At 53.8% G+C, this 14,361-nt stretch overlaps 1 protein-coding gene across 2 annotated transcripts in view; it reads left to right on the top strand.

Annotated features, from left to right (window-relative positions):
* Positions 1 to 14,361, top strand: part of Ripor3 (RIPOR family member 3) — a 67,152-nt gene that overhangs the window by 45,168 nt on the left and 7,623 nt on the right. Inside the window, exons 3-13 of one of the 2 annotated variants that reach the window (XM_075963146.1) lie at positions 1,128 to 1,274; positions 2,921 to 2,999; positions 5,348 to 5,371; positions 5,604 to 5,657; positions 6,702 to 6,851; positions 6,938 to 7,001; positions 7,305 to 7,348; positions 7,445 to 7,570; positions 7,647 to 7,792; positions 8,854 to 8,983; positions 10,252 to 10,800. In XM_075963146.1, coding sequence (XP_075819261.1) covers positions 1,128 to 1,274; positions 2,921 to 2,999; positions 5,348 to 5,371; positions 5,604 to 5,657; positions 6,702 to 6,851; positions 6,938 to 7,001; positions 7,305 to 7,348; positions 7,445 to 7,570; positions 7,647 to 7,792; positions 8,854 to 8,983; positions 10,252 to 10,800 — 1,513 coding nt within the window. Of the gene's footprint in view, positions 1 to 1,127; positions 1,275 to 2,920; positions 3,000 to 5,347; positions 5,372 to 5,600; positions 5,658 to 6,701; positions 6,852 to 6,937; positions 7,002 to 7,304; positions 7,349 to 7,444; positions 7,571 to 7,646; positions 7,793 to 8,853; positions 8,984 to 10,251; positions 10,801 to 14,361 lie in introns of both variants that reach the window. The other variant, XM_075963147.1, reaches the window with a different exon arrangement.

The following is a 14,361-nucleotide window of genomic DNA, read 5'->3' as shown; positions in this document are numbered from 1 at the left end:
CAGTGTGTGGGTGACCCCCAAAAGCCCAGAGCTAGTGAGCCCCAGAGGCAGAGGGGACCTATCTATCTATTTATCTTACAGTTACGCAGATGGGCTCTCATGTGGCTGGAGCTGGCCTTGAACTCTGTTGCTAATGATTCCCTAGAATTCTCTAGCCCCCTGCCTGTACCTCCCTAGGTGGAATTAGAGGCCTGTACCCCAGGCCTGGCTGTGCCTTTCTTAAGGCAGGGTCTTAATACACTGCTCACAGTCCCAGTCCCATCATAGGAGGAAGTCAAGGCAGGATCCGGAGGCAGTCACATGGCTTCTATAGTCAAGAGCGAGAAAAACGAACCTTGCGTGTTGTCTGCCAAGCTTTCTCTACTCTGACAAATTCCAGGGCCCAAACCTAGGGAATGGTGCTGCCTACTTTCAGGCTGGCTCTTCCCACATCACTTAAGGTCACCAAGACAGCATGCCCCATTGATCAACCTGATTTGGGCAAGCCTTCCCAGGCCGCCAGGTGGTCACACAGGATGTCAGTTCAATAGTTACAATTATCCACCGCCATCGCTTTCTCTAAAATCCACAGGTGACAGAGCAGATCTGGGGGGGAGCTGTCCCTGGTGGGGGACACAGAAGAGGTTGGAGCTGAGCAGTACTTGTACCCTGCAGGAACCCTGGGGTTAGGATTCAGTCCTCTCAATGTTGCTGTGTGTGCTTGGAGCACGCCTTTCATGGAGTCCGACAGCTCACTACATATGCCCTGGAAGCCCCTTTTTTCTTTTGTCCTTTCTGTCTGTCTTTTTGTCTGTTTTTCTGTCTGTCTTTCTGGAGACAGTTTCTCTGTGTAATCCTGACTGTCCTAGAACTCACTCTGTAGACCAGGCTGGCCTCAAACTCAGAGTTCCGCTTGCCTCTGCTTCCCAAGTGCTGGGATTAAAGGCGTTCACCACCACTGCCCGGCAGAAGCTTGTTTTTGGTTCTAAGGTTTGTAACTGTCCTCTTCATCCTCAAACCCAGGCCTCCCATTTTCCAGATGAGGAAACTGAGGCTCCAAGAACCTCAGCTTTCTGAAGAGCACACAGCTCGGAAGTGATGGAAGTGGAGCCCAGCCAGCTGTCCTGACTCTCTGTCCCCTCCCACAGAAAGTCCATCAACAGGAACTCTGTGAGGTCACGGCTGCCAGCCAAGTCCTCCAGGGCTTATGGAACACTGCGTAAGGGCTCGCTCTGCCTGGACCCCCGGCCGCAGCAGGTGAAGAAGATCTTTGACGCTGTGAAGAGAGGCCTCAGGTGAGTGGGGAGAGACAGACAGACAGACAGACAGCAGTACTGAGAAGTATGTCGGGCGGTGTAGGTGCTGCAGAGGAAAATGGGTGAGGCAGGAAGGAGTCGGCATGGTTTTAAAGGAACTGCTCTGGGCAGCCTCGGCCACAGCACAGCCACAGAGGAAGAAGTAAGGCCCTTGGGGATAATGAGAAGGCCAGAGGTCTCCGACTTTGGACTCATAGGGACACAGGGTGACATCAGAGGGACAACGGGACAATGCTTCAGAGTCATGTGAGCTGTGGAGGCCTCGGCTGTTCATCTTATGAGAGCTTGGAGCCATGGAAGGTTCTGTGGTGAGGGAGGCGCTCAAGCTCTGGGGCCTGGGCTTCAAGAACTCTGACTGCTTCGAGCTGCTGGTGGACTCATTTGGGGGGGGGGTGAGAAGGATGTGAGGGTGCAGGCATGGGAAGGAGAGAGAGAGGAGATAGCTGACTCCAGAGACAATGGCAAGAGAGAGGCTTGTCTAGTTGAGTATGGATAGATGCAGCTGGACGCTAACCCTGTGATTGCTGAGTGTGGCCTGAAGGAGGCGCTGGTGTCCCAGCTAGGAGAGCTGAACAGGTCAAGCTTGAAGGAAAATGAGCAAGTCCATTTGGGGTCCCTCTTGTGTTGGGGCACCTGATGTCACTGTCACTCAGTAAACTGACCTTGATAAGATAAACCTGGGCAGGGGTGGAGGAAGGGTTCCATGCTGTGGATGGGGCAGGAACAGTCACAGCTGGAGGGACACACCTTGGCCCCTCAAGAGAATGGCCTTAGGAGGCATTTTCAACCTAAGTCCCCAGATGTCAGACCGTAGAGGCACACCCCCTTTCTCTGCTCTGCCCAAGGGGATAGAGGACACACTGTGCCCTGAAAGGAGCAGTTTGCAAAACCCTCACTCTGTCTTAGATAATGCTCTCAGAGTAGAAGAAGTTAAGGCTCAGAGAAGGTTCTGGAAGGCTCTGCTTGGGCTGTAGACCCTGCTGAAACAGGTGTGTGTCCTTGGCCTTGAGGAGGGAAGGAACCTTGGGGAAGGACTGGCCTGACTCCCTGCTTCCTTGTTACCCAACTAGGATGCTACAAACCCCTGAAGCACCCTGGGTTTGGGGTTGGAGGGTCCCCCTCTCATCTCGAGCAGGGAGGAGGGGCAGAGTCCAACCAGTATGGTCAGACAGACAGCAGCCCTGCCTGAGCCCACTGTAAGAGTGAGCCCAGCCCTGGGTTGTCACTCGAAGGAACTTGCCCTTCTCCGACGCCACTCTGGCCCTCAGCTGCACGCTCACTTCTGCAGCTCCTCACTGAGTCCTCCTCCTTTCTGGCCCTGGGCCCATGGTCTCATTTCCCTCCCCTGTTGGTCTTCTCACAGCCTCTGCCCCCTCTATCCACCACGCCCTCCTCAGTTCAGGCATCCCTGGCCAGTTCCTTGCTGCCTACCAGGATCCGTGTGTAAGCATCTTTGCAACATGCCTAGTAATGGCTAGACTGATTTGTGGAGTTCTTGGGGTAACAGAGGGACCCCCAGATCGTGAGATGGTCAACCTCATGCTGGGGGAGGGTACCTGGTCAGTTGTCCTGCTCCTCCTTTCTGCTTGGATCCTACCCCCTAACCCACCCACTGCCTACCACAGGGAGCACCTGTGTGAGCAGCAGGCTGAGCTGGATTACCTGTGCGGTCGCCACACCGACACCCAGAGGAGCTCCAGGCTGGTGAGTGTCCAGGATGAAAACAGAGCTGCTCACAGCAGCTGAAGGACGGTGGTCCCCACCCCAGGCCTTTGGGATTTGCCATGAACTTCCCTCTCAGGGCTCTGGGAGGAGTGGTCAGGCCACTGCAGCGGCGCATATGGCCCCATCCCTCAGGGCTTGAGCCAGGCAGTTTATGTGGCTCAGGAAAGTGGCCATTTCTGAGTATCCCCGGCCCTGCTCTGCTCCATGTTGAGCCCTCATGCTCTTGTGTCCAAGGTGAGAGTTTTCTGTGGATACCAGGATGTGGGGCTCATGGCGTGGGTCTCCCGGACTCTTAAATGGCCCCTCTGATCGCTCTCACTCTTCTTTAAGTTAAGGGTCAGAACCTGTATCCTAAGTCAGGTCCCGTCAGCTGTTCTTCCTAAGCCAATTAAAAGAGCCAAGTTAGGCCGGGCGGTGGTGGCGCACGCCTTTAATCCCAGCACTCGGGAGGCAGAGACAGGCGGATCTCTGTGAGTTCGAGACCAGCCTGGTCTACAAGAGCTAGCTCCAGGACAGGCTCCAAAGCTACAGAGAAACCCTGTCTCGAAAAACCAAAAAAAAAAAAAGAGCCAAGTTAGGGCTAGAGAGATGGCTCAGTGGTTAAGACCACTGGCTGCTCTTCTAGAGGTCCTGAGTTCATTTCTCAGTAACCACTTCTGTAATCACAACCATCTGTAATGAGATCTGGTGCCCTCTTCAGGCATACATAATAAATAATTTTTTTTAAAGAGTCAAATGAAAAGCAGAAAGCAGAAAAAGGAGATTTATTCAATGTGTTAAGATGAGGAAGAAAGGAAATATATATATATATATATATATATATATATATATATATATATATATATCCATAAAAACAATTTAAGAAAAGAAGAAGAGAAAGAAAGGGATCCAGTAGACAGCCCAGAAGTCCACTGGTCTTTTCAAGTTTGAATAGAGGCAGGGATTTGCACATCTAAGCAGTCCTGTCAAGGCGTGGTGCCGCCCACCACTGTAACTGGGCTCCACTCTCATCCTGTAGAACTGTGTGAAATGAAATCAAGTCCTCCGCATCAGGCTGGAGTTCTTCCTCCTCCCCTTGCGTGAACTTCCTGAGACATTCCCACTTCTCTGGTATCTGTTGTTTCCATAACTAGATAGCCAGATTGAGAGACAACACCTTAGACCGGCTTCATTTCTACAAGGCAGACTATGGCGCCACCTGCTGTCCAGGGGACACGTCACCCAGCTCACCTTGGTCACACCAGTGTTGGAAGGATAAGGACCCCACAATGAGGACAGAGTGCCTGGGTCCCACAGGGAGTGTTTTATGGGTTCCCCAGAAGCTGGTATCAGAACACCTCTTCAAAATCACAGCTCCTTCCGCTCATTTTTTTAAAAAAGATTTATTTATTTATTTAAGAATGCAAGTGCTCTATCTACACGTACAACTTTATACCAGAAGAGGGCATCGTATCCCACTAGAGATGGTTGTGAGCCACTGCCTAGTTGTTGGGAATTAAACTCAGGACCTCTGGAAAAGCAGTGAGTGCTTTTAACCACTAAGCCATCTCTCCAGCTCTCATTTCATTTTGAAATGTTATATTTATTTATTTGTTGGTGTGAGGGAGGGGAGACAAAGCAGGGATTCATTCCTCCAATGCCCCTGTGGAGTCAGGATAATTGTGGGGCAGGGGTCCGTTCCCTCTTCTCACCATGTGGGGCCCAGACTCCAGCACCTTTACCCATGAGCCATCCAGCTGGCCCTGAAGTGTGACTTTTATGATCCTTGCAGTCACTCATGTGGCTACTGTTTCTATCCTTGTCGTGACAAGGTGCCCGACATGAGTAATGTAAGAGAAGGATTAGTTTTGGCTCAAGGCACATCAGGAGGGCCGGGAAGCCTACTGCATCCGCAGTCGGCAGGCAGAGAGAGATGGGAGCTGCTAAATAAACGGTTCTCATTTTGCCACGAAGCCCAGAACCCCAGCCTCGGGTGGGTCTCCCCATCTCAATAAACCTCGTCTAGAAACTCCCTCCCATCCGAGGCTCATCTTCAAGGTGATCCTGGACAGAGGCTGTCAAGCAGACAGTCGGTACTGACCATTACAGTGACGGATGCCCATATTACACAGGAAGAGAGGGAGGCTCAGAGAGGTTGAGTAACTTGCCTGGGGCACACAGAGAAATAGTGCCAGACCTAGAATTGGCTTGCCCACAGTGCATGCCGTTCTTCCCCTGGGCATCCATGGCCACGAGCAAGGCAGGGGCAGGCACTGCTGTTGCCATTGGAGCTCAGGTGTCAGTAGTGAGGGGTCTCTGGAATTCTGACCTCCCCCTTCTCTCTGCAGGCTTTCTACTATGACCTGGACAAGGTGAGCTTATGTCCCTTTGTGGTCTTCAGGGTGGGCAAGACTGTCTGAGGTGGCCTTCCATCCCAGCTGCCCTTGGGCAGAACACTTGGGCTTCTCATGTTACAAGCAGGGAAACTGAGGCCTGATGTGAGCTTCGCTGAGATCTGAGCCCAGTGCCCTGATCCTGGGAAGGGGGTGGGGCGGTGGGAACGCAGCCACTTCTGAAGCAGCTTTTTTTTTCCCCTGGGAGAAGCAAACACGCTTGGTAGAGAGACATGTCCGGAAGGTGGAGTTCCATATCAGTAAGGTGGGTGTCTTGAGCATCACGGAGCGTCATGGGGGTGCCACAGGGAGTCATGTGGGTATCGCTTGTGAGTCAGAGGGAGCCACAGGGTGTCACTGGACATCATGTGGGTGGCACAAGCCACCGTGGGGTGTCATGAGGGTGTTGCGAGTGTCCAGGTTGGGTGGTTATGGGTAGCTGCACAGAGGAGGGCTAGGCAGAGCTCCTGTGACTGACAGCAGCGTCTCAGCCCTGGGGTGGGGCTCTGTCACGGGTCAGTACACAGGGCTTGCTGCTCGGTCTCTGTGTAGACAGGAAAGTGGGGGCTCAACCCACAGGGATGTGCTCACAGTCCAGTAGCGAGTCCCTTAGGCTTGCCTCCTCCTCCCTCACCCTCCTTCTTCTTCTGGAGATAGGGTTTCATGATGTAGCCCTGGAAGTCTGGAAGTCACAATATACTCCAGACTAGACTTGAACTCACAGAGAGCTGCTTGCCTCTGCCTCCTGAGTGCTCGGATTAAAGACACACACCATCATGCCCAGCTCCTTTACGTTTTCTTTTCTTTTTTCTTTTTAAAGATTTTATTTCTTTATTATGTACAGTATTCTGCCTGCATGTATGCTTGAGGGTCAGAAGAGGGCACCAGACCTCATTACAGATGGTTGTGAGCCACCATGTAGTTGCTGGGAATTGAGCTCAGGACCTTTGGAAGACCAGGCAATGCTCTTAACCACTGAGCCATCTCTCCAGCCCTCTTTTAGGTTTTCTTATAGTCCATTTGCAAGTAATTTCAAGAGCTCACCTTCCTCCCCAGACCCACAGGGCAGGCACTGCCGTGGCTCACTTTCCATTCCACAGTTGGGAATCAGACTGGTGCATGACATATCACGAGTGTCTACTGTGCTGAGTTGTGTGTGTGATCCTAGGTGCCAGGGTGTGAGTGAGGTGGTGGCTAAGAGCCATGCTACCACAGGGCGAGGCTGGGCTAGGAGATAGTTCTTGGAGGAATAGATGGTGGGCAGAGGCTGTCCCTTGGTTGTGGCCCACAGCCTGCGTGTCTGCTGCAGGTGGATGAGCTCTATGAATGCTACTGTATCCAGTGGCGTCTGCGAGATGGCGCCTCCAACATGCAGCGTGCCTTTAGCAACGGTACCCAAAGCCGCGCCTCCCGGGAGAGCCTGCAGGAGCTGGGCCGCAGCTTGCAGGAATGCATGGAGGTGGGCCAGCCTCTCTAGCCCCTGCTCTGGGTTCCTGGGTACGGGGTGGGGCTCGCAAATGACTGATCCACTTGTGGGCCTTGCAGGACATGTGTCTCATAGAGGGGGCCTTGGAAGTTCACCTGGGCGAGTTCCATGTCAAGATGAAAGGTGAGCGCCAATAAAGCTGGGCTTGGTATCAGTTCTTCCCAGCAGCCAAGAGAGCCTACTAAGGGTGGGCGGTGCAGGCCGGAGTCCCAGGGTCTAGAGGCCCAGCCCTGATGGGTGCCCTTGTGACAGGAGGTGGGCTCATTGCACTCTGGGTGCAATCTACAATGCCCTCCACCCTCTTGACCATCAAAATCTCCTATCCTTCCCATGCCACCAGGCACACCCTTGTACCCCAAGGTCCCCATTATCCCTGAGCAGGGCAGGGTGGGGGGCAAGAGAGACTAGCCCATTTCTGTGTTCCAGGCTTGGTGGGGTATGCACGCCTCTGTCCCGGAGACCAGTATGAGGTACACCCAAGAAGGTCCTGGGAGGGAGGTCCATGGGTAGGCGGTGAGGGGGTTCCCCTGGGGCTGCCTCTGAACCCTTCCTGTGTTCACACGCAGGTACTTATGCGCCTGGGCCGCCAGCGGTGGCGGCTGAAGGGCCGGATAGAGCCGGATGACAGCCAGACCTGGGATGAGGAGGAGAAGGCCTTTGTGCCCACCGTGCACGAGAACCTGGAGATCAAGGTGGGACAGGGCCCAGGGTGGGACCTGGCACCTGGGTGCTGGAGCCAGACACCACCATCCTGTCCTTCACGGCCAGGTGACCGAGCTTCGAGGCCTGAGCTCAATGGTGGTGGGTGCTGTGACTTGCGACATCGCTGACTTCTTCACGGCCCGACCCCAGCTTGTGGTGGTGGACATCACTGAGCTGGGCACCATCAAGCTGCAGCTGGAACTGCTGTGGAAGTGAGTGGCTGCTGTGGCATCCCTGCCCTCACCAAGGCCACCCCTGTTCCTGGTGCAGTCCAGACCTGCTCCTGCATAGCCATCCCTGACCTCACCCATCTAGCCCACAGCCAGGTTTACCTGACCTTTACAGCAGCCTCATCTCCTCCTCCCCCACACCTCCTGTGACCTTGAATTTTACTCTGTTTCGGAACATGTGACAGTGCTGGTTGAACCAGGACCCTTTCTGGGTCCCTTTTCCTCCTTAGTTCCTCAGGGGCTCTCCCTTCTGACCGCCTCCTCTTCACTACCTTCTGCCATTGGCTGTCCCCTATCCCTTCCAGTCTGGGGCTGAATGTTGAGGTCCTTCTTTAGGTTGCCAACCAGTTAGGTCCATCCAGGCTCAGGCCTGTTTTGGGTTTGAGGCTTCCTCTGCAGCCGCAGGAGCCAGTGGTTTCTAAAGTTTCTGTTGTTGGCACCTTTCATTTCCAGGACGCCTCTCCCCTGAGTGGGTGTGGCAGGGTAGGAAAGAGCTGAGAGCATCCAACCCAGTTACCTAGGATCCCCTCAAGTGTATGCCACAACCCTAGGCTTGGGGGGTGGGGTGGATACTGCAGGCCTCTGGGCTCTGGATCCTCCTGGTGAGTTTGGTGCACTCTCCTCAGCTGAGTGCCGTGCGGCCACCTGGCCTTTACCCCGAGCCTCGCCCACCACACTTTTAAGTGTATAGCATGAACATCACTCCTAACTGACTCGAAGGCTTTGTGGCGAGAGAAAAGTGGGGTGAATTTGGTTCTGGCCCTCTCTTATTGGAGGGGATGCTGGTCAAAGCAAATTCCTTGTCTCAAGCCATCATTTCAGAGTTGTAAATAACCCAGGCACTCACAGTTCATTCCGTGCAAATAACCCAGCCACCCACAATTCATTCCTTGTTAATAACCCAGGCACTCACTACCTAGTGGAGGTTGTGGGAAGATCAGCAGAGCTCCTGCATACACAGGTTACTTTGAAAGGCAAGGCAGCTGCCTGTGACTGCAGAGCACTGGGTCCCATCCCCAGACGGTCTCTGCTCTCCTCTGTAGCCCCTTGGACTCTGAGTGCCGGCTGGTGTCACCCAGCCCCACTGGCAGGTTCTCGACGGGCAGCAGGAAGGGCTCACTGTACACCTGGACACCACCTAGCACCCCCAGCTTCCGGGACAAATATTGCCTGGTAAGTGAGCCTGTTCCCAGCAGGCTGAGATGCTCTGGGACTGGGCAGTGAGGAGAACGGCCTGCTTGGGGTTCAGCCTGGGGGTTGTAGGGCTGTGGGGCTCAGTCTTCTGCGGCTTGAGGCCATGGGAATTAGGCTGGGTCTGGGACCTGCTGGGGTGTGTGTGAGTGTGAGGAGGGTGTCCTCTGCTTAGCCATGGCCTTGGCCTCACCTTGCTGAGGAGACTTAGAGCTTCCAGGTGTGTGATCTGGAGCCATCCACAAAGAAGCAACCTTCTCCCCATGCCCCCAGGGCCAAGGTTCCCTCTGAGACCGTCCTTTCCTCTCTGGGTGGGGGGCATTGAAAGCTGTGCACACAGACACCCTCAGCATTTCTTTTGCTGTCCTTGGGATAGTCTCTCACACACAAGGACCTTCCCTCCCTCCCTCCCTCCCTCCCTCCCTCCCTCCCTCCCTCCCTCCCTCCCTCCCTGCCTTCTTTCTTTCTTTCTTTCTTTCTTTCTTTCTTTCTTTCTTTCTTTCTTTCTTTTCTTTCTTTCTTTCTTTCTTTCTTTCTTTCTTTTCTTTCTTTCTTTCAGTTTTTTGAGAAAAGGTTTCTCTGTAGCATTGGAGCCTGTCCTGGAACTAGCTCTTGTAGACCAGGCTGGCCTTGAACTTGCAGAGATCTGCCTGCCTCTGCCTCCTGAGTCCTGAGATTAAAGGCATGTGCTACCCCCACCCCACGCTGCCCCACACGTGACTGTGTTCACTCCACAGACATAGAGGTAATTTCAGTGTTGTGCTGTGCCTGTCCACAGGCCATAAGCAATCTTCAGCAAGAACATCTCTCCCCAAGCTTGCACCCATCCAGGGTCCCAGGCACCAGGGCTTGTCCCCCTTTAGGTGGGGAGACACACGGCATCTCTCCAATACAGAGCACAGCGATCTCTGGGCACAGAGGGGGACCACTGGAGCACTTAGGGTCTCCAGGGATATGCTTCCAGAGCAGTGGCATCTGAACTGGGACCCTCGGTGCTGAGGGCATGTGTGCAGGGTAGTTTGAGGCAGAGAGCACAATCAGCACCAAGGTCCTGAGCTGAGGCAGGAGCTTGGCGAAGATGAAACAATGAAGTTGAGGTTTGCCGGGGAGAGTCAGGGCATGACGGAGCATCGCGGCTCCAGATGCCAGTCACCTTGGCAGATAGACATCACCCTGAGCACCTGGGCACGTGAGGGGCTCAGCACAGTCCCTTGGGTGGCTGCTGAGGTTGCTCCTGCATCCCCTCCCAGTCTGTCCTCCAGCAGCCAATGCAGCAGGCCTTGCTGCTAGGTGGGCCTAGGGCCACGTCCATCCTCGGCTACCTGTCTGACAGTGAGCTCCAGGGCCCTCGCCTGCGGAACCGGAGCCAGGAGCGACTTGAGATGGACTCCTTCAGCTCTGAGGACCCCAGAGACACTGAGACCAGCACCTCGGCATCCACCTCAGATGTGGGGTTCCTGCCCACGCCTGCGGTACCCACGGCTTGCATAGAAGAGGGGACCAAGAAGGAGCCCCCACCCCTGGGCCTGCTGCCAGGCCTGGCTCACCCAGTCAGCGGTGTGCTTGTGGAACAGCCTGGCTGGAGGGACTTGGGAGGAGAGAGGCTGACCCTGCTGCGAGATGCCCCAGTCCACAGCCCCATGCTGCCACAGAGCCAGAAGGACCAGGAAGAAGGAGATAGGGATGGAGTTGAGAGGCCTGTGCAGGAGGTCCTGGATCTGCTGCGGTCTGCAGACACTGCTCAGCCCCAGCTCCGGGAGCTGGAGTACCAAGTCCTCGGCCTCAGGGACCGGCTGAAGGTATGCCCTCCCTGCACTGGACAGCAGCACCACCTTGCTGCCCGCCTGAGGCCTGGGAGCAGGTGCAGGGACCAGGCAGCCCACGTGAGCATCCCAGCCTCACCCCCATGTGACCTGGGTGGGCCGAGCCTCTCTCGCCCTCAGTTCCCTCACTTTTCAAGGCCTAGGAGGAGAATACCCAGGGGAGGCCGGAGCGCACAGTGAGTAATTTGCTCTGTGTCCAGCCAGAACCTGGCTCCATCGAGAATCTTCTGATGTAGGTGGGTGCTCTGGGCTGTCATTTTAGGATTAAGAACTTTGGGCCAGACCAAGCTGAATTCAAGGAGGGCCCTTCAGCTACCTGCCCCCCACCTGCGTCTGTATGGCCACCCAGTACCTCCCCATCAGTGGTCATTCAGCCACAGGATGTCCTCCGGCCCCCCGCAGTGGCTCTCAGAGCTGCTAGCCTCGACGAATGGCTTTGTTTACATTTTTAAATACATGAAATAAAATGTAGACCACACACACCAACTTCTTTAGCCCATTCTTGGGTATGACACGTTTTCTTAGAACGATCCAACACAAACCTCTCTTCAAAAAATTCTCACCTAATATTGTTTTGTTTTCTTCGTTCTCAACCTGGACCTCACACATTCTCACATCAGCACAGCTGAGAGAAAGCGCCACTTCTCATGGTCTCTATCCAGTTCTTAACCCACCCTGCCTGCCGGCCACCTTCGAAAGGCCCTGCCCCAGCGTTCCAGGAAGGAGAACTTGAGGAAGGATGCCACCTTTACTTGCACATCCCCGGTGTTTGCGTGTGGAACAGTTTGAGTTTCAGGCACACAGCTTCTGTCACACTCCTGTATTTTCAAAAACCGCGCACAGTTTGTACGACTCTGAACTAGCACAGCTATTCAGAATACCAGTGAGACCCTCTGTCTTTTGGAAAACAGCCAAAGACAATAAAAACAATGAGAGGTCCCTCCTTCAGCTTGGATTCTAAAGGGGAGTCACCCAGAGCCTTCCTAGACTTCTTGAGAAATGGGCTCAGTGTTGCTAAGAGCCTGGAGCTGGGCTTATAGATGGTTATGAGCCAACATGTGGGTGCTGGGAATCGAACCCAGGTCCTCTGCAAGAACAGCCAGTGCTTTTTACCACTGAGCCATTTCTCCAGCCTCAGACACATACATAGATGCATGTGTATATAGTTACACGCACATGCGCAGTGCACATATACACACACTCACGTGCACACACATGCACACACACACCTGCCTGTGCACACAGTCGACCTTACCCTCCTGAAGCTCATCTACCCTTGAAGACTCGTGTGCAGCAATGGGAAGAAGGCACAGACTCTGCTGCTGTCATTTTTTGAGGAAAACCCTCAAGATGCTCAGTGTGCTCCTTTAGGGCTGAGGGCAACCGTATGGCTGCTCTGCCTCCCTGCAACCGCCATCCTTTTCCCAGTCACCATCACATGCTCGGCCACCTGTGCTGTTTTGCTGTGTGCATGGCCCCATGTGCAGGGCTGTTTGTGGGCTCGTGGTCCCGAGCACATGCCCCGGCATGACTGGTGGTAAAAATCCCAGAGTTAGATGATTCCTTCAGGCGGGAGGTGCAGAGCGCTGACAGGAGCCCAAGGGTATTGCCACGACACTGTTAACTACGCTGTCATCAGGGCTGGGGAGACCTGGCCTCACCCTCCAGGACCCACACAAAAAAAGGCAGGCCTGGTGGCAAGCACTTCAGCACTGGGGACATGGAGACAGGAGGCTCCCTGGGGCTCAGTGCCCACTCAGTTCAGCCTAACTGGCAAACTCCAGGTCCCAGCAGGAGAGACCTCAAAAACAAACATACAAAAAAAAAAAACCAGTAAAACAAGGTGACAGCTCTTGAGGCTGACACCCAAGGTTGTTCTTGTATGACCCCTCTGCACGCACAAGCACATATGTACAACATGCACAACACATGCACACGTACACCGGGAAAGAAAAACAGGTATTAAACAAAAGTGCACACGAGGGCCTTGTACTTACAGGCTGGGAGTTTGCAGTGTGGCCTTGGGGTCATGGCTCAATGTTTGCTAATTTGCTGACATAACTAGCTCAATTCATAAGCACCCACTGTGTCCGTCCGTGTCTGTACATACATGCACACATGTGCTCGTCACTGTGTCCGTCCGTGTACATACATGCACACATGTGCTCGTCACTGTGTCCGTCCGTGTCTGTGTACATACACGCACACATGTGCTCGTCACTGTGTCCGTGTCTGTGTACATACATGCACACATGTGCTCGTCACTGTGTCCGTCCGTGTCTGTGTACATACATGCACACATGTGCTCGTCACTGTGTCCGTCCGTGTCTGTGTACATACATGCACACATGTGCTTGTCACTGTGTCTGTCTGTGTACATACATGCACACATGTGCTCGTCACTGTGTCCGTCCGTGTCTGTGTACATACATGCACACATGTGCTCGTCACTGTGTCCGTCCGTGTCTGTGTACATACATGCACACATGTGCTTGTCACTGTGTCCGTCCTTGTCTGTGTACATACATGCACACATGTGCTCATCACTGTGTCCGTCCTTGTCTGTGTACATACATGCACACATGTGCTTGTCACTGTGTCCGTCCTTGTCTGTGTACATACATGCACACATGTGCTTGTCACTGTGTCTTGTGTCTGTGTACATACATGCACACATGTGCTTGTCACTGTGTCCGTGTCTGTGTACATACATGCACACATGTGCTCGTCACTGTGTCCGTCCGTGTCTGTGTACATACATGCACACATGTGCTTGTCACTGTGTCCGTCCGTGTCTGTGTACATACATGCACACATGTGCTCGTCACTGTGTCCGTCCGTGTCTGTGTACATACATGCACACATGTGCTCGTCACTGTGTCCGTCCGTGTCTGTGTACATACATGCACACATGTGCTTGTCACTGTGTCCATCCTTGTCTGTGTACATACATGCACACATGTGCTTGTCACTGTGTCCGTCCTTGTCTGTGTACATACATGCACACATGTGCTTGTCACTGTGTCCGTCCTTGTCTGTGTACATACATGCACACATGTGCTTGTCACTGTGTCCGTGTCTGTGTACATACATGCACACATGTGCTTGTCACTGTGTCTGTGTACATACATGCACACATGTGCTTGTCACTGTGTCCGTCCGTGTCTGTGTACATACATGCACACACGTGCTTGTCACTGTGTCTGTGTCTGTGTACATACATGCACACACGTGCTTGTCACTGTGTCCGTGTCTGTGTACATACATGCACACATGTGCTTGTCACTGTGTCTGTGTACATACATGCACACATGTGCTTGTCACTGTGTCCGTCCGTGTCTGTGTACATACATGCACACACGTGCTTGTCACTGTGTCCGTCCTTGTCTGAATCCCCCCAGGGTGACTGTCAGCGTGAGTTTCCACATTTGCTGAGAAATGAGCCATTGAGCCATTGGGCAGCAGCACAGGGGCAGGTGTCTGCTGGGAGGGAGTGGCGCCTCCTTGTTGGGGAAGCCCTGCCCTGTGCAGTCCACA

Source organism: Microtus pennsylvanicus, chromosome 2 (genome assembly GCF_037038515.1).
Source record: "Microtus pennsylvanicus isolate mMicPen1 chromosome 2, mMicPen1.hap1, whole genome shotgun sequence".
In the NCBI taxonomy this organism is placed as follows: Eukaryota; Metazoa; Chordata; class Mammalia; order Rodentia; family Cricetidae; genus Microtus; species Microtus pennsylvanicus.
This window is presented reverse-complemented; position numbering and strand designations above follow the sequence as displayed.